At 41.5% G+C, this 19,287-nt stretch overlaps 1 protein-coding gene across 30 annotated transcripts in view; it reads left to right on the top strand.

The window, feature by feature from the left end:
- The window catches only part of NRXN1 (neurexin 1), a 1,265,182-nt gene extending 1,248,695 nt beyond the window's left edge, over positions 1-16,487 (top strand). For all 30 annotated transcript variants that reach the window (XM_073339213.2, XM_073339188.2, XM_078852299.1 and 27 more), the window contains one exon: positions 13,184-16,487. In XM_073339213.2, the coding sequence (XP_073195314.1) occupies positions 13,184-13,488 (305 nt within the window). In that variant the 3' untranslated portion in view covers positions 13,489-16,487. The remainder of the gene's footprint in view (positions 1-13,183) is intronic.
- Positions 16,488-19,287: the final 2,800 nt, after the last annotated feature.

The following is a 19,287-nucleotide window of genomic DNA, read 5'->3' on the forward strand; positions in this document are numbered from 1 at the left end:
TTAGAGCCCCTTTACACCCTCAGAGCCATGTACAAGAGCCTTAAAGTAAATGAGAATCAGGCCCAGTGGGTACCAACATCTACTCAGGACAACAAGGCTTCAGGGGACTCACCCACAGTTGCCAAGAAGGATGTGGCTATCTGCTCCAGCACATTGGTCTCAGCACATGAACCAGAATCATTACTTTCTCTGCATCCAAAGTTTTCCTTACTAAATTACACCCACAAATTGTACATGAGCATATGCAGAACCCGTATCTACAACTATAGTTACCTGTTTTATGGGTGTGTGATAGGGTGTACACTGGACAAGGAGAGGTTAACTCTGAACTTTGGGCATAGGAAGCCACGCCACCTCACCTCTGCTGGGCACGCTCCAACTGGAGTGTCAGTATAAAAGGGAATAGCACAGCTTAGTCAGGGCTGATGCCTGGGAACTGCTGAAGCCCAAGATTGTGGAGACCAAGCCCACCAAGGTCCAGAAAGACACTCAGCTACCTCCAGACACCCAGGGAATGTTGGAACCATCGGGAGCTTCACAGGCCGCAGACCCCAGAGACCCAGGAGACCTGTGGACCATGCCACTGGAAGACACAGTAGGAAGTAGCTCAGGTGAACTAGACATTGGTCTGGTTGTAGGACTGGGAACTAAGTCACTGTTTTTTGGTCAGATCCCTGTTGACCCAGTGGTGAGTACACTTGCCACTGACAGGGCCCTGGGCTGAGACCTGGTGGAGTAGGGCAAGCCTGGCCCCTACCCCAGCCAACGGCCCCCTGGATGGTGGCCCATCCCCTAATAGCCATCAAACTGTTCAGCGCTGCAAGGAAGGGTAGCTATATTGACTCAGGCCACTAGGCAACACCACCCTGTGGGGGAGGACAGCCATATTGACTCTGGCCCCTAGCTTGTACTATCCTGAGGCTAAGGGTGGTCAAATGGACTCAGCTGTGGGGCAATAACACCCCTTTCCCTGCTCCAAAGGGGGACAGGGCGCAAATATAAGGTGCTTGCAAATTGTGTGTGTGAGCCTTTTTCTTCCTGGCTGTACTGTGTACTTTCTCTGTATTTCCACATTATAGTAGTTAAAGCATCTAGAGTGTGGTGTGCTCTTCAGGTACATGAGCACTAGCACTCAAGCTATACATGACATCTAAGGCACAGATGCTTACCTTTACATGTAATAGCTTCCTAGTGACAGCAAGATTTACACGGAATCACCCACAGCTGCAAAGAGGAATAGAACTATCTGTTCCAGCACATCAGGCTCAGCTCATGAGCCAGAATCATTAGTCGCTCTATACCCTAAGCGCTAAGTAACCATCAAATTCTCCACCCTTTACAACAACTACAGCTCTGTTCTTCCATGCATAACACCTGCTCCAAGGTTGATTAGTTTTTATTCTCTCTGCACACTGGATGAGGAAAAAGAGAAATGGGGTGAAATCCTGGTCTCTTTGAAATCAGTAGCAAAACACTCATTCACTTCCAATAGGGCTAGGATTTCACCCTGGTCTCTTTTATTATTCAGTAATATAATTTGTGCTCTTTACTTAGATATCAGCCTGGCCATTCTTCAGGAACAGATCTTTTGCAGGAGAATTCCCATGTGATATTGAATACACCCTTAATTGCAGAGTAGTTATTGAGGACTGCAGAATATAGACTAGAGCTGGTCAAAAAACCTCGGCGGGGTGGGGGTGGGGGTGGGAGAGCTGTAGCTCACGAAAGCTCATGCTCAAATAAATTGGTTAGTCTCTAAGGTGCCACAAGTACTCCTTTTCTTTTTGAAAATACACTGACGCTTCAGTTTCAAAAATGTCCACTGAGGTTATTGGAGTTTATTTCATTTTCATTTTTTATAGTTTTATAAAATAAGAAAATTTGAAAAATTTTATTTTCAAATTTGAAATATTTGACTATATAAAAGCCACCATTTGACTTTGCTGATCAATCAAAATTTCCAATGCAATCTCTCCTCCTCCCCCATCAAAAAGCGAAGATCTATCAGAATACTGAAAAGGGAAGGTAGCAATACAAATGACTGAATATAGAAAAGAAAGAATGATATGATGACTGATGAGGGAACAAATACAAAGAAAGAAAGGATTGACAACTGAACACAGGAAAGAAGAGTGATTTCATGACAGAAAACAAAAAAACTGGAGTGGAAGAGAGAGAGGTTTGGAAAAAAAAACAAAGGAAAAAGAGTTATGATGGACCATACAAATAAAGGGAGGGGAAATAGTTTTCAGTGACAGTGAGTGAAGGTGAAATGTGAAAACAGCAACATAAAAGAAAAAAAGTAAAAGCAACAGGCTAATTTTCATTTAAAGTTTCCATCAAAAAACAAAATTAAATTACAATTTAAAAAACAGTTTGGTTTTGTGGAAAGTTCTAGTTTAAAAAAAGGCTATTTTTGATTAAAAGTATTTCAGTGTGAAATATTTCAGACATCTCTAATATGTATAGTATGCTAAATGTAATGCTAAGCACCACATAATCAATATCTTTAGTGTTCTCTGTTGATTTTCGCACTTGCACCCACTAATCCATCTCCCCCTAGACTTATTTTGCCATTCAAAGCTGCTTCAAATAGCAACCATTAAACAATTAGTAAACATTTCTTCCAGAAATGACACTGACCCAAACTCCAGGGTGGATAGTCAACAAACATAAGATATTAGCTTCCAAGATTTCTCTTGACCCCTTGTTTGAGTCCAATATCTTGCAGCCCATTAATCTTAGAAATGAGTGCTTTATTCCATGCAAAGGGGAAAATTTTAGTTTTCCAGCGAAACACCCAGCACTTGCTCCTAGCTCTGAAAAGTGTCCTGATATTTGGCTTTAAAGCTGGGGCATTTTGATACATAGCAAAGCTATTTTAGGTCATTTTTAGAGGGGTTTGAAACATGTTAGTGCTCTCCCAGTAAGGAATCTGAGTTTACAGGCTGAGTTATACAACAAAAACCCCAATAATTTTTAAAAACATTTCTAAAATAGTTTTTTCCCTGTGAAATGTGTCATATGCGGAATACATGATGGTATGGTCTAGTATAAAAATGTTTTTGGCATGAGATTGGCATGTCCTATGTAACTCATGATTGGATGCACCATTAATTACAATAACATCTTTATATGTTACTATCATATCACTCTCTCGCTCTCTCTCACACACACACCCAGCTTCCATTCTAGTTGAATCATTATGCAGTAGTCTCACTTTAGAGATTACTGTACAGATCAGCTATGTAGCTAACTGTGTGCTAGTTCTTGCACATGGAGTAGACTGTGTCTTTGGGCATGGGCAGAGTATCGAGCAAAAGGTGGTGCATACAGAGCACTATCCGTAGAGTGGCCTTGGGAAGCACTGGGACTATGAGACAACTCTCCGAGTTCCTCTTCTGCCTCCCACTCTGTCCCAAGGTCGGGGTGGAGGGCAGGAAGGGGGTATAGTAGAAAGAGGACCTGAGACATAAGCCCTTGCATCAGAGACCTGGTATGAGGCCTGAGCTAAAGTAATGGTCAAAACTTGCTAATATAAAGCAAAGTTAAGTTGTGAGCAAGAGACAGGGCCTGCTCACAGAATCTGGCAAGAACAGGGCTGATATAGCAGAAACACATATTCCTAAGTATTGCAAGGCATACGAATACATACACAAATACATTCCAGAAAGGTGGTACCAGAACACCTTGATACCAAACACATTCCCCAAAGATAAAAGGAACACACTGACCCATCCTAAAGATAAGGTCAGGATGACAGCATGATGAATAGAGATGTTATGCTCGAACGAACATGTACAAGGTAATGGGTGGGACCCAAATACATCAAAGGGTGGCACCCAGATACATAAGAGGGTGGCACCTTGCTATGTCAGAGAGGCAATACATAACATGTTTGTACTGGGGTATAAAGAGGTATCTCTGAGAGAGTGTTGGGGTCTGGCCGAGGGGAGAATGGAAAGTCCCACCATTCACTGAGTCGGTCCCTTGTCATGGGCATACATGCCTTGAATGTATTTGTAGCAAGTGTAGGGCACCAATACCGTGCTTTGTTGGCAATAAACCTGACCAAGTTCCTTCACTGAAAACCTAGTCTGTGGATTTATTGGGCAATTCAATCAAAGTCTGCTATCTCCGCTATCTGCGTAGAGCGGGGACAGCATGCTGAAAGAACACACATGCAGCCAAACATCTGTGGCGGAAAAAATGTCCACGTGTTGTGTTTAGATCAGAACCAGCCTGAGGCCCTTCATTTCAAGCAATGTGCATTGCAAGGAGAGACAGGCAGGGCTGCTCTGCCGAATACAGAAATACAGGAGCTTATATAGCTTAAAAGTACAACTGGTTACACATACTTTTGTATCGATATTTTGCCTTGTTAGGAATCTATCAAAACAAGCTTCCTTAGTCTGTAAGGTGCAACAAGTACTCCTTTTCTTTTTGCGAATACAGACTAACATGGCTGCTTCTCTGAAGCTTTTTCCTGTTATTCACAGGTGTTTCTCTTATAGAATCATAGAATCATAGAATATCAGGGTTGGAAGGGACCCCAGAAGGTCATCTAGTCCAACCCCCTGCTCGAAGCAGGACCAATTCCCAGTTAAATCATCCCAGCCAGGGCTTTGTCAAGCCTGACCTTAAAAACCTCTAAGGAAGGAGATTCTACCACCTCCCTAGGTAACGCATTCCAGTGTTTCACCACCCTCTTAGTGAAAAAGTTTTTCCTAATATCCAGTCTAAACCTCCCCCACTGCAACTTGAGACCATTACTCCTCGTTCTGTCATCTGCTACCATTGAGAACAGTCTAGAGCCATCCTCTTTGGAACCCCCTTTCAGGTAGTTGAAAGCAGCTATCAAATCCCCCCTCATTCTTCTCTTCTGCAGGCTAAACAATCCCAGCTCCCTCAGCCTCTCCTCATAACTCATGTGTTCCAGTCCCCTAATAATTTTTGTTGCCCTTCGCTGGACTCTCTCCAATTTATCCACATCCTTCTTGAAGTGTGGGGCCCAAAACTGGACACAGTACTCCAGATGAGGCCTCACCAATGTCGAATAGAGGGGAACGATCACGTCCCTTGATCTGCTCGCTATGCCCCTACTTATACATCCCAAAATGCCATTGGCCTTCTTGGCAACAAGGGCACACTGCTGACTCATATCCAGCTTCTCGTCCACTGTCACCCCTAGGTCCTTTTCCGCAGAACTGCTGCCTAGCCATTCGGTCCCTAGTCTGTAGCTGTGCATTGGGTTCTTCCGTCCTAAGTGCAGGACCCTGCACTTATCCTTATTGAACCTCATCAGATTTCTTTTGGCCCAATCCTCCAATTTGTCTAGGTCCTTCTGTATCCTATCCCTCCCCTCCAGCGTATCTACCACTCCTCCCAGTTAAGTATCATCCGCAAATTTGCTGAGAGTGCAATCCACACCATCCTCCAGATCATTTATGAAGATATTGAACAAAACCGGCCCCAGGACCGACCCTTGGGCCACTCCATTTGATACTGGCTGCCAACTAGACATGGAGCCATTGATCACTACCCGTTGAGCCCGACAATCTAGCCAGCTTTCTACCCACCTTATAGTGCATTCATCCAGCCCATACTTCCTTAACTTGCTGACAAGAATACTGTGGGAGACCGTGTCAAAAGCTTTGCTAAAGTCTAGAAACAATACATCCACTGCTTTCCCTTCATCCACAGAACCAGTAATCTCATCATAAAAGGCATTAGATTAGTCAGGCATGACCTTCCCTTGGTGAATCCATGCTGGCTGTTCCTGATCACTTTCCTCTCATGCAAGTGTTTCAGGATTGATTCTTTGAGGACCTGCTCCATGATTTTTCCAGGGACTGAGGTGAGGCTGACTGGCCTGTAGTTCCCAGGATCCTCCTTCTTCCCTTTTTTAAAGATTGACACTACATTAGCCTTTTTCCAGTCATCCGGGACTTCCCCGGTTCGCCACGAGTTTTCAAAGATAATGGCCAATGGCTCTGCAATCACAGCCGCCAATTCCTTCAGCACTCTCGGATGCAACTCGTCCGGCCCCATGGACTTGTGCACGTCCAGCTTTTCTAAATAGTCCCTAACCACCTCTATCTCCACAGAGGGCTGGCCATCTCTTCCCCATTTTGTGATGCCCAGCGCAGCAGTCTGGGAGCTGACCTTGTTAGTGAAAACAGAGGCAAAAAAAGCATTGAGTACATTAGCTTTTTCCACATCCTCTGTCACTAGGTTGCCTTCCTCATTCAGTAAGGGGCCCACACATACCTTGGCTTTCTTCTTGTTGCCAACATACCTGAAGAAACCCTTCTTGTTACTCTTGACATCTCTGGCTAGCTGCAGCTCCAGGTGCGATTTGGCCCTCCTGATATCATTCCTACATGCCCGAGTAACATTTTTATACTCTTCCCTGGTCATATGTCCAACCTTCCACTTCTTGTAAGCTTCTTTTTTATGTTTAAGATCCGCTAGGATTTCACCATTAAGCCAAGCTGGTCGCCTGCCATATTTACTATTCTTTCGACTCATCGGGATGGTTTGTCCCTGTAACATCAACAGGGATTCCTTGAAATACAGCCAGCTCTCCTGGACTCCTTTCCCCTTCAAGTTAGTCCCCCAGGGGATCCTGGCCATCCGTTCCCTGAGGGAGTCGAAGTCTGCTTTCCTGAAGTCCAGGGTCCATATCCTGCTGCTTACCTTTCTTCCCTGCGTCAGGATCCTGAACTCAACCAACTCATGGTCACTGCCTCCCAGATTCCCATCCACTTTTGCTTCCCCCACTAATTCTATCCGGTTTGTGAGCAGCAGGTCAAGAAAAGCGCCCCCCCTAGTTGGCTCCTCTAGCACTTGCGCCAGGAAATTGTCCCCTACGCTTTCCAAAAACTTCCTGGATTGTCTATGCGCCGCTGTATTGCTCTCCCAGCAGATATCAGGAAAATTAAAGTCACCCATGAGAATCAGGGCATGCGATCTAGTAGCTTCCGTGAGCTGCCAGAAGAAAGCCTTATCTACCTCATCCCCCTGGTCCGGTGGTCTATAGCAGACTCCCACCACTACATCACTCTTGTTGCACACACTTCCAAACTTAATCCAGAGACACTCAGGTTTTTCTGCAGTTTCGTACCGGAGCTCTGAGCAGTCATACTGCTCCCTTACATACAGTGCTACTCCCCCACCTTTTCTGCCCTGCCTGTCCTTCCTGAACAGTTTATAACCATCCATGACAGTACTCCAGTCATGTGAGTTATCCCACCAAGTCTCTGTTATTCCGATCACATCATAGTTCCTTGACATCACCAGGACCTCCATTTCTCCCTGCTTGTTTCCAAGGCTTTGTGCATTTGTATATAAGCACTTGAGATAACCTGTTGATCGCCCCTCATTCCCAGTATGAGGCAGGAGCCCTCCCCTCACAGACATTCCTGCCTGTGCTTCCTGTGGTATCCCGCTTTCCCACTTACCTCAGGGCTTTGGTCTCCTTCCCCCGGTGAACCTAGTTTAAAGCCCTCCTCACTAGGTTAGCCAGCCTGTTGGCAAAGATGCTCTTCCCTCTCTTCGTAAGATGGAGCCCGTCTCTGCCCAGCACTCCTTCTTCATGGAACACCATCCCATGATCAAAGAAACCAAAGCCTTCTCTCCGACACCACCTGCGTAGCCATTCATTGACTTCCACGATTCGACGGTCCCTACCTAGGCCTTTTCCTTCCACGGGGAGGATGGACGAGAACACCACTTGCGCCTCCAACTCCTTTATCCTTCTTCCTAGAGCCACATAGTCCGCAGTGATCCGCTCAAGGTCATTCTTGGCAGTATCATTGGTGCCCACGTGGAGAAGCAGGAAGGGGTAGACCTTAGAGAGAGAGACCTTAGCCAGCAATTCCTGTTGCAACGAGGAAGGGTTGGGGTCGGTCTCCTGTTTTGCAGCGTCCGCAAACAAACTGCCAGGACCTCACTGTGAGCGGGACCAGGCAAATCCAGATACATACCATCTGGGGTACAATAGATTGTACAATTTAATTTACACAGCAAATCCTTTCCCAAAAGGTTAACAGGTGAACAAGGGCTTAGGAGGAAAGCATGATGGTCAAACAAAGGACCAATAGAAATGGACAGAGGTGAAGAGACGGGGTGGGGAATAGGAATATTGCCCACCCCTATTACATTTTAAACATAAATCTATAAGATCCTTAGAGGGAGCTGTGGGGGTACCCCGAAAAGGTCTTGAAGTGTAGAGAGAGATATCTGCTGTTGGCCTGCAGGGGTTTGGGGAAAAGCTAATTTCTCTTATCTTCTTTAATAGTGTTTTAAGTATCTTCTGGGAGTCCTTGAGACTCCTCATTTGAGATTCATGGCGCCGTTTTTCTGTTTCCCCATACAAATCGGAATATGCATCAAACTGACCTTGTCTGACATTACTGGCAAGAAGTGCGCCTTTGAGGTGCACAATCTTGTCAAGGTCGAAACTTCCCTCTAAGGGAAACTGTAATTTCGGATCATCCCTGGTATACCAATTCCATTTCTCTGAAAACTTGCAAGTGAAAGGACTATAATTTGCGTACATGTAGTACGCCGGTGTGCCTTTTGGCGGGACGGTGATCCTTTTTGACTCACCAACCCCCATCTGTACCTAGCGAGAGGGGAATCCTCTTGGATCCTCCAGCCCTCAGTACTTCACCTGGCAAGAGGGGAATCCTTTTTGGATTTCCCGGTCCCCAGTACTTAACTCAATTCACTCGTCACACTCACACAGGGAAGATTTTGTTTAGGGTCTTCATAACTGTCTTACAGCCTCCCTTCAGCAAAGAGCATCGGCTGGTGCCACATACTCTGTTGCTTCAGGTGAGGTGATCAGCCCAGTCAGTGGCTTGTCAAGCCGCCTTCGGGGCGGGAGCTAGAGACAGGGGAGGAAAGAGGGTATGGAAACAGACCGTCCGAGGATGGAAGGGATGGGATCACACACTCCTAGACCCAGACAGGCCCCTCACCGGTCATGCCATGCAGATGGAAACTGCCGAGGTCAGGGCATTTATCGCAATGCCCGCTCGATGGAGTCACAGGGCTTGCTTTAGAGACACCTCTGACTTTGCAGGGCACTCTCTTCCTGTGACTCACACTGGTCTGCCAACCTTCACTTTCATACAGGCACATGGACCCAGGTCTATCCACGAACTGCCCAGGTCTATTCACGACCTGCCCAGCCACAACCAGTGGCTCTTCCCAGGAAACCAAACCTGCATGGAGCTCTAACCCACCCCAAGGGCGTCAGGCATGTCTGGCAGCAAAAAGTCCAGATAGAGCGTACAACTCACCCAAGCCCAGAGCCTATGGGCGGGCCTCCACCAGAAACCCAATACAGAGATTTCAAAAGGTCTTTTACTTTTCTCTACACTTGCAGGTTTATGCTTGCTCTTCCCTTCCAGTGCAACAGGGGGAGTGCATGGATTTTTTTCAGACCACTCTTCCTAATGACACAGTCTAATGTGTGAACTGCAGTGAGCTCATAAAAGCAGAGAATCTTGCTCACCAGAATCTGAATATCCCACAAATAGTTTGCAGCGGCTCTAGAACAAGCACACACATAGAGTGCAAATTACTGCATGCATGTAAATAATTGCGTTCATGCCCCATTGTAAATGTAGCATTTATGTATTCTTTTCTTGTAAATTCCTGAACTCTGTTTGTGTGAAAGCATGACAATAAGGGAAGAAGGGGTTGTGTTTTGTTTTGTTTGTTAACGTGTGGGCTAGTTTAAATTCACAAACGCTGGGGGAGCCTTCATTTCCAATTTTCTTTTTACAGGATTAATGAAAACTGGACACTGCAAATAGTCAGATTTTTCCCTTTAAATGTAAAACCATTTTTAAGGGCAGCCAAGAATTATAATTATGTTCTAATCCATAATGACACAGTATAGAACTGTGGCCAATTATGATTATTTCATACAAGATTTTTCAAACATATGGTAGAATAGGGATTCAAAATTGATCGCCTAAAAGTGCAAGACTCTTGATGAGGAAAAGTCAATATACACATCTTGTCAATTGTTTTGAGAAAGGATCACTGCAAGATGGCATGGCTGGCATTTCCTATCACTGGGATGATATGCACACAGGTTTATGTTCTTCTTTTGCTCCTCGCTGAACCATCCTAAATTCAATCAAGGCAGCTTCAATTTTTGTTTGTAGCTTTTTATTTCTTAAAGATTTGTGACCTTTATTTTTATTATCTGAAATCCAAACAGTCTGCATAGTTATTGGTTTTATTTTGCAGTTTCATAGATGAACTAGGGTGACAGTTTTGAGTGTCTTTGAGGAGACTGAGACTACAGAAAAGCAGATCTGTTCAGAGTGGCAAAGGTAGTCCATGGACACTGCTCCATCTCCCTATGGCTGCTCTGGGAGTTACATTACTCTTTTTACAAAAGCATAAATAAAACAAAAATAACTTGTTTTAATCACAACCCCCAAATTAGGAAAGAGCCACTTTGAAAGTGTAGTAAGTTTAAGGAATATTAATTAAATGGTTGTGTCTTCTTCAGATAGATGGAGTCGGTGAGATAATTGTGAAAATATACTTAAAAGAAGTGGGTTTAGGTAACTTTGAAATAATGTTCTTTATTTGCTTTCCTCAGGCTTCAGTGATCAAAGAATGGTCTCCCATATAAGCAAGCTGTGAGATGTCATTTAGTGGACATTAATAGTGAAGTTAATTGACAGCACTTATTACAGATGTCTGTATTTGAAGGGGAAAGAACAGCTTTTTAGTCCATCAGGTAGCGACAAGAGTTTATTCAGTAGGTTCCATTACTTTTCAGGCAGAAATTAACTTTTGTGAAATCACATATAGTAAGATAAGTCTTTGTTTCATTTTAGTTCAATAAAAAAATACTCAAGGGGCTTTGTTCAGTGACAGTGCATTGTCTTCTGTAATACAATTAGTGACACACTCAGGATAGGAGAATTTCCATCTATGACAGTAGGTACAATCAAGAAACAGAGCCTATTGTAGTCAGTGTTTGCTTTGAGATGGACTCCAATTACTTAGAAAGTTGGCATACACCTTGAAAGCATATTATTTTGATAAAAATTATAACACTACATAATAAAACCTTATGATCTTTTGAAGCCAATTGTACCAACATCCAAACTATATTCATACAGTACCCACTGCTGCACAATCATTAACATGTATTCCAGGGTTGGTGGTTTTTAGGCTTTTCAGTGTGCTGCCTCTGTCCCTTCAGCACAAGAAAATGTCATCTTGTAATGTAATATCTATATCTATCTATATCTACATCTATACGTCTATAGATAGATAGATTAGGATAGGGTAACTGTGCCAGGAAGTGATGTTTTAAAAGTAAGAACACAAAACATAAATGAATAAATTGTGAGTAATACCAAGCAAAAAAAGTCTTTTGTTTTGTGCCTGTCTGTCTGTCTGTCTTCATAACCAATTGCAGATGCCCTGAGCTGGTTGCTGTTTTCCATTCAGGTTGTCAGAATTTGTTGCCATCATTTTACCAATATTTATAATGTGCGCGGCATTACCCTTAATTAAATGTTTTTAAAATGAGTCTCACATCTTGTCTGCACATTGTTAAAGAAGGCTTAGAGTCTAGTGTCAGTTAGTACACCTCTAGCAAAAGGTTTGCCAACAATTACTGCACTTTTATAAAATGCTGATTTGAGGGAAGACCTGATAAATCTAGCATTATGCATGCTTTCTCATACTAGTGCTTTTAATAATAGTTTAGTTAACATTTATATCATACTGACAGCATTTATAGTCATGCATAATTATTTTTAAAAGCAGCTTTTAAGAGCCAGCTTGGTTGCCTAATGACAATATTCTGCTCTGCTCAGTGGAATATCTAGGTTCAATTCACCATCTTTTTTTCTTGCTCTTGGAACCAGCTCAGGCTGGAAGTGTCATGGCTATGCTGCTCTCATCCTCTGGGGTATAAAGTACTGGTATAATTATAGGGAATGCTGCAAATATCAAGGTAACCTCACCTTTATCTAGGACATAATTGGTATGTTTTAAAAGGTGATCACTTTGTACATAAACACACACAGACACTCCAGGTGTGTTAACCTACCTCTTCTCTTTCAGGAAGTTACAATAAGTAAATAAATAAAATCTATTAATAAGATCTATTACTAGTGCTACTGATATAGGCACAGCAATGTTGAGGAGGTAGAAAGTGTCAAACAAATACCAGTTGCTGCCCAGAAGACTTTACACAAGTTAATGCAATGCAGATCAAAACTGAATAAGGCAGAGTAGAGTCTGGTCTATCAGCTTGAATGCTTCGTGAAATAGGGGTGAGTATTTAGAGGATAGGGCCCTTAATTAACAGATTTTAAAAAATTATTAAAGCTAATGTTGTTATTTGGGAGACTGTTTCAACCATAAAGGGAAGCTTGAAAGAAGTGGGAGTGGATGAAAGAGGAAAAGTGAGCAGATAAGAGAGAGGTTTGGCTGGAGCATACAGAGCAGCAGGGGCATAGAAATTGATTAGAGAAGAGAGGGCAGAGCTACATAGTACCTTGAAAGGGAGAAAAGTAGCAGGGACTTAATATGAAAGGAGGGTGAAGCCAGAGAAGGGAGTGGAGATGTAGGGAGACAGTTTGTTATGCAGGCTGTAGTGAGATATTTAGCAATCCTGCTGAGAATCTGGCCCCATAATTTTAAACTAGCCTTTTTTGCATGCACAGATTAGTTTATTCGTGAAATCTTTTGCAAGCAGAATATTTCCTGTAATTCTCTTACTAGAGAGAGATGTTTTCTAAAATGGATCTGCCTCCAAGCATCAATATTCTGTTATCATGATGCACCTATTATTTCAAAACATTTAAGGACTCTTTGCAGTAAAATAAATGCAATAAGACAAATTTGTTTTTAAGGTTTAAACTGAACTTTTCTTTTATTTTAAAAGCCCATTTAATCAAATTGATAGGCATGAAAAAGAAGTGGGCTGCAAGATCTGTACCCAAATGTTTCAGTGCTTTTCAGTGATCATGAGGCATTGGTACTGTACATTTGACAGACATCTATTTTGCCTGCACAAGTGAGTGCTATTGGACTGATACATGGCTGTAGCAGGTAGATCTGAGTGAAAATTTGCAGTGTGCAAACTCAATAATAACCTCTCCCTTGTTTCGTCATCTACCTACAGCAAATCCTACCAGAGCAGGAGGAAGAGAATACCCAGGCTCAGCGGAAGTGATTCGAGAATCCAGCAGCACAACAGGCATGGTGGTTGGAATTGTTGCAGCAGCGGCACTGTGTATCCTAATCCTTCTTTATGCCATGTACAAGTACAGAAACAGAGATGAAGGCTCATACCATGTAGATGAGAGTCGAAACTACATCAGTAACTCAGCACAGTCCAATGGGGCTGTGATTAAAGAAAAACAGCCCAACAGTGCTAAAAGTTCCAACAAGAACAAGAAAAATAAGGATAAGGAATACTATGTCTGATCCCAACATCTAAGAGAACACTTGTATAGAAATAGTCTTCATTTTATCTGAGACATAATACAAACTTATTTACTTTACTTTTTATGAAGCACATAAAAAAAGAAGACAGGGAACGCAATCAGAAAGGAAAGACTGTTTTAAAAACAAGCATTTCATGCTCTTGTTTTTCAGAAACAGGAGCCAATACATTTCTAAACATCCACAGTGTTTTCATTTACTCTGCCTGACTTTATGTTGCTGGAACATTCCTGAGAGACAATGATGACACCACGCATTCATAAAGCAAGGAGTATTACTACAGCATCAAGGCACAATATGAAACAGACTAAATAAAAAAACAAAACACACACACACACACACACACACACAGAAAAAAAAAAGAAGCTACCTATGATTCTGGATTTAGCCAAAGTGCTAGCGCTTTCTTGAGAAGTAAGTTAGTCTTATTGCCAGAGAAGACTGTCATTATATATGGTGACTCAACAAGCAAACATAAAAAGTTTGCCACCTGGTGCAGTGAAACAGTGATTGGAAACTTGCATTTGAAATGAAGTGCTGGCTTTTCTGAAGACTTATGTAAAAACATTTTCAAAAAGCCCCTTTCTGGTTGTGAGGAAATAGTATGGAGGCCTTATTTTCAAAAACAAAACAAAAAAATGTGGAATATAAGGCACATTTTCACAAAAAGCAAACAAACAAGAGGGCATAGATGCAATCATTGGGAAATTTTCATGCACGCTTAATATGTTATTACATATGTTTATATAAAACACATCTATATGTGCTTTCTGGACTGTGATAAGTGATGTTTTATAGCCTGTTGTATAGGAAATGCAAACTATATCTGCTCTTCAGCCATTTTTGGTAAACTCAATGTTCTAAGTGTTCCTAGATATAGAAAGTTTTATGACATCTGGAGCAACAGACATAAATTCAGTTTTTTGCAGCCACTATAAATTGTCACAAATTTCTTCCTTTTTTTTTAAATTTACAGTGTAGTGATTATACTAAGGGGATGTGTATGAATGTATATAAGAGTCAGCTAATTTTTTTCTTACCTGTACAGCCTCTATTCTGTTGCAATTCAGTTATAGTAGTTTGTATGAAAGAAGTGGATTAAAAAGCAAAAAATATATATCTATTGTAACTTTCCTCTCCCCTCCGGTCTCCATCCCCTGCTCCCAATGTACATCAATAAAGTCAATCAGAATCGCTGATTTTCCCATAAATGTACCACATTCATAAATGAGTTATCATTTAGCAAGGTAAAGTGACTTTTAGGCTCTAATCAAGGTTTAATCACTGAGTAGTCTGTTTTGCTTTACAGAAATCTTGCTCCTTAGGAAACTATGAAAAAATTTAATAACTTGTGAATCTTAATATGAATCATACAGCGTGTATCTGGCATTCTTTTACTACACAGTTGGTTGGTAAGAGACCTAAAAAGGTCTACCACTTTAAATTACTTTCACTGAGGAATTCCCCTTCCCCTAAAGAATAAATAAATAAATGATTTGAGGTACATCTTGCTAAACATTTTTCAAAGGTGTGCATTTTGTCATATGAGAAAGTATTTTAAGCTAAGTTGATTCTATAGTATTACGTGATACCATAACCTGTCGATGAAATATAAGTTGATCAGTGATCATATTTTAAAATAACATTAATTGCTGCATATATTAATTAAACATATTAAATATCATAATGTTATAGATTTATACATTAAGGTTTTAGTAATATTGTTTCATTGGGTTCACAGCAATAAATCATAGAGTTAACATATCACTTATACAGAGGTACAAAGAGAATACATTAGACAGAGAGAGTAGTTCAATAGAAATCTTCTGAATCATTGGAAGGCCTCCTAGGAGGAATATAGATATTCACACTTTGCAAACAGGGAAATGGAATTTAAAATTAGCTTTAAACAGCAGGGCCAACACATCTTCTTGTGTGTTATTCACTGTAGCTGATGAAAAATGTGGGAACTGGTACAGTGATCTATCTTGGACAGACACGACATGTATCTGAGAATGCCATTGTGGTTGCCAAACAAATTGAGGTGTGTATCATAGTATATTTGTAATGGGATTTTTATTTTTATGATTGTTTGCGGAAAGTGAAAGTGAGGTTGCACGACATTTTTTTTAATCCATTCAAAAAAAATTAGATTATTGTTCTCCTGTGGCATTCTTCACTTCCCCCACCTTTGTAACTTAGCTGTATCCTGGGGAAGACAAGGAATAGGTATATTCAAGATCAATATTAAAATCATGATTTTTTTAGTCAGTGTGGAAAAAATAAGTTGACTGCCAGGTAATGTTCAGAACTGAGATTTCCAGCACTGAAAGGTATATGGAAGGGCAAAGACAACCTGTATATAAGAGTTCTGAGATGGTACAATGTATGGTTTGGGCAGATTGAAATGTTTCTTTCCAGCTTGATATTGACTGTATTAACCTAGGCGGTGCAACCACGCTATCTTTCAAGCATTTAACATACCAGTAAGTGAATATTTTAACTAAATAAATACATCAAGGAATAAAAGGAATACAACTGATAAAAGCAAACGTTATCTACAACTCTTTATGGAGGTTCTCCTTTTTCTCTTTGATTTCATGATTTAACAATGAAGATGCATAGAAGTATAAGAGTATCAGAAGTTTCAATAACTGAATTAAAATGTTTTAAACATTTTAATACCTAACATGCCTAACAAAAATTGGATTCCATATCTATAACAATCTAAAGTGTTTGACTGAGATAGCTTCATTTCTATTACTGTATAGTGTTGCCTTTTTAACAAAACACTAAAATATGTGAAATGATTTCATCCCCAAGAAATCAAAAAAGAGGCCCAATGCCCTAACCTTATAATGCTTTCTGTGATAGATATTTACAAATTTTTTTGATTTGTTGCAAAGCCAATTTATCCATTATTGGAAATGCTAAGCAAGTGGAATTTACTGTTTTGTTAATAAAATGTTTCTTAATACAAATGTTGCCTTGTTTTTTCTCTTACCTTTGTTTTATATATGATATTTATCAGAAACTGGTGAAAACAATAGAGTTTAAAGTGACAGGACTTTCTTTTAATTACAGGTCTACTTTTGTGCAACTTTTACTATGTTGGTGAGCAGTGACTCATATGAGTATTCTTATTGTCATCAAAAGAGCTATTTGTGAGAGGTTTCAGAGTAACAGCTGTGTTAGTCTGTATTCGCAAAAAGAAAAGCACCTTAGAGACTAACCAATTTATTTGAGCATAAGCTTTCGTGAGCTACAGCTCACTTCATCGGATGCATACTGTGCAAAGTGTAGAAGATCTTTTTATATACACAAAAAGCATGAAAAAATACCTCCTCCCACCCCACTCTCCTGCTGGTAATAGCTTATCTAAAGTGATCACTCTCCTTACAATATGTATGATAATCAAGGTGGGCCATTCCCAGCACAAATCCAGGGTTTAACAAGAATGTCGGGGAGGGGGAGGGGAGGAAAAAACAAGGGGAAATAGGTTACCTTGCATAATGACTTAGCCACTCCCAGTCTCTATTCAAGCCTAAGTTAATTGTACCAAATTTGCAAATGAATTCCAATTCAACAGTTTCTCACTGGAGTCTGGATTTGAAGTTTTTTTTGTTGTAATATCACAACTTTCATGTCTGTAATTGCGTGACCAGAGAGATTGAAGTGTTCTCCGACTGGTTTATGAATGATATAATTCTTGATATCTGATTTGTGTCCATTTATTCTTTTATGTAGAGACTGTCCAGTTTGACCAATGTACATGGCAGAGGGGCATTGCTGGCACATGATGGCATATATCACATTGGTGGATGTGCAGGTGAACGAGCCTCTGATAGTGTGGCTGATGTTGTTAGGCCCTGTGATGGTGTCCCCTGAATAGATATGTGGGCACAGTTGGCAATGGGCTTTGTTGCAAGGATAGGTTCCTGGGTCAGTGGTTCTGTTGTGTGGTATGTGGTTGCTGGTGAGTATTTGCTTCAGGTTGGGGGGGCTGTCTGTAGGCAAGGACTGGCCTGTCTCCCAAGATTTGTGAGAGTGTTGGGTCATCCTTCAGGATAGGTTGTAGATCCTTAATTATGCGTTGGAGGGGTTTTAGTTGGGGGCTGAAGGTGACGGCTAGTGGCGTTCTGTTATTTTCTTTGTTAGGCCTGTCCTGTAGTAGGAAACTTCTGGGAACTCTTCTGGCTCTATCAATCTGTTTCTTCACTTCCGCAGAATTATAACATTCATAAACCAGTCAGAGAACACTTCAATCTCTCTGGTTGCAAATAAAAGATTGCAAAAGTGACTCCTAACAGCTCAGAAACCGGAACATATAATAAGAACCCAAACATGTTGTTTTGTTAAAATCTCTTGATTTTTAAGCCAATCATGGTTTTTGTGGCCTGACTCGTGATTTTTGAATGGTTGGAGATGGCAATGCTGCTTCCCTTGCTATCATCAGCTTTGACTAGGGCCTCTGTTTACCCTTTGGGTGGGTGGTTCTAGCCCTCCAGCCAAACCAAAAACATTCCCTTTCTAGGATAAACTAAAACATCCTCCTCAGGAAAAAAACCAAACTCTCGGCTTCAGCCCCCCTCATCAGCTGCTGGGTGGACCTACACCCTTTTTCTCTCTTTGTGTGCAGTGTTAGTATGAACCACTGTGGCGATCCTTTCCCCAGTGCCTCTCAAGGCTTTCTCCCAGGCTTTTTTCAGACTTCTGATTCAAACTCTTTCCCTTTGGAAAGATCAGAGCTCCTGCCCTTTCTTTTAATAAATGCATGATGAATTGTCTTCACTTCTGTTTCAGGAAGCGTAGATGTCCACATGGCAACATCTTAGCAGATCTAGCTGGGCTGCAATATCCCGAGTCAAGGAAAATAGGAGGCCAAATATGACAGTAAAACACTGTTATTCTGTGAGAACATGGGGTTGCTGGTCAGCAAATTATCTTTAAGCATAATAATGTCATGCCAGTGTAGACTTGAGAGATTTAGAAATCTGATATCCAGTAATCCACAACAATTTACATTCTGGGACTAGTAGAGACATGACTGCATTGTCAAGAAGTGCAAGAACTGTAGCAGTTGCTTCCTGAATTTGGGAATATCTGAGCTTGTTTACACAGTGTGTTAGTCCACAGTAGAGGGGTTAGCATATTGTGCACTCATTCATGGGTCCTATTTCCATAGTCCATGTTAATGTAAAGGAGTAAGTGTTTTGAGTGCCACATGGGACTACATTGTGCAGCACAGTGTCTGTAAGAGAGAAGAAGAGTCTCGGGAAAGCCACCACCCAATCTGTAATATTTCTGACCACATCTCCAAAATGTTTGGCCACCCCTGTGGCTGCAGCAGCGATCCCTCGCAGTCGAGGATGATCTCTTTCACAGGGTTTATTTTTCATGGGTTCTTTGTGACTGATGAGTCTGATCCTTGAGCCACAGGCTCATAGGCAGACACTGCAGGTGGTGTTGGGAGACAGGGTTGGCCCACAGTTGCTGTGTGACAGTTGTCATTCCTTTATTTTCTGGCATTTTTCTGTGACCAGGGCAAGGTGATTTTCCTTAAAAGTGGATGTTCCCTTTCTGACAAGTCTTTTCCAGTTATCCCTGTCCTGAGCTGCAGTCTCCCAGTGTGCGGTGTTGATGCCACATCTCTTAATGTTGATCTTGAGGGTGTCTTTAAAGCATTTCTTTTGGCCTCCCCATTTCCTTTCTCCTTTGATGAGTTGGGCATACAGCAGTTGTTTTGGTAAGTGTACATCAGGCATGTGCTCACTTCACCTC

The sequence above is a fragment of the Lepidochelys kempii genome, chromosome 3, assembly GCF_965140285.1.
Source record: "Lepidochelys kempii isolate rLepKem1 chromosome 3, rLepKem1.hap1, whole genome shotgun sequence".
Taxonomy (NCBI): domain Eukaryota; kingdom Metazoa; phylum Chordata; order Testudines; family Cheloniidae; genus Lepidochelys; species Lepidochelys kempii.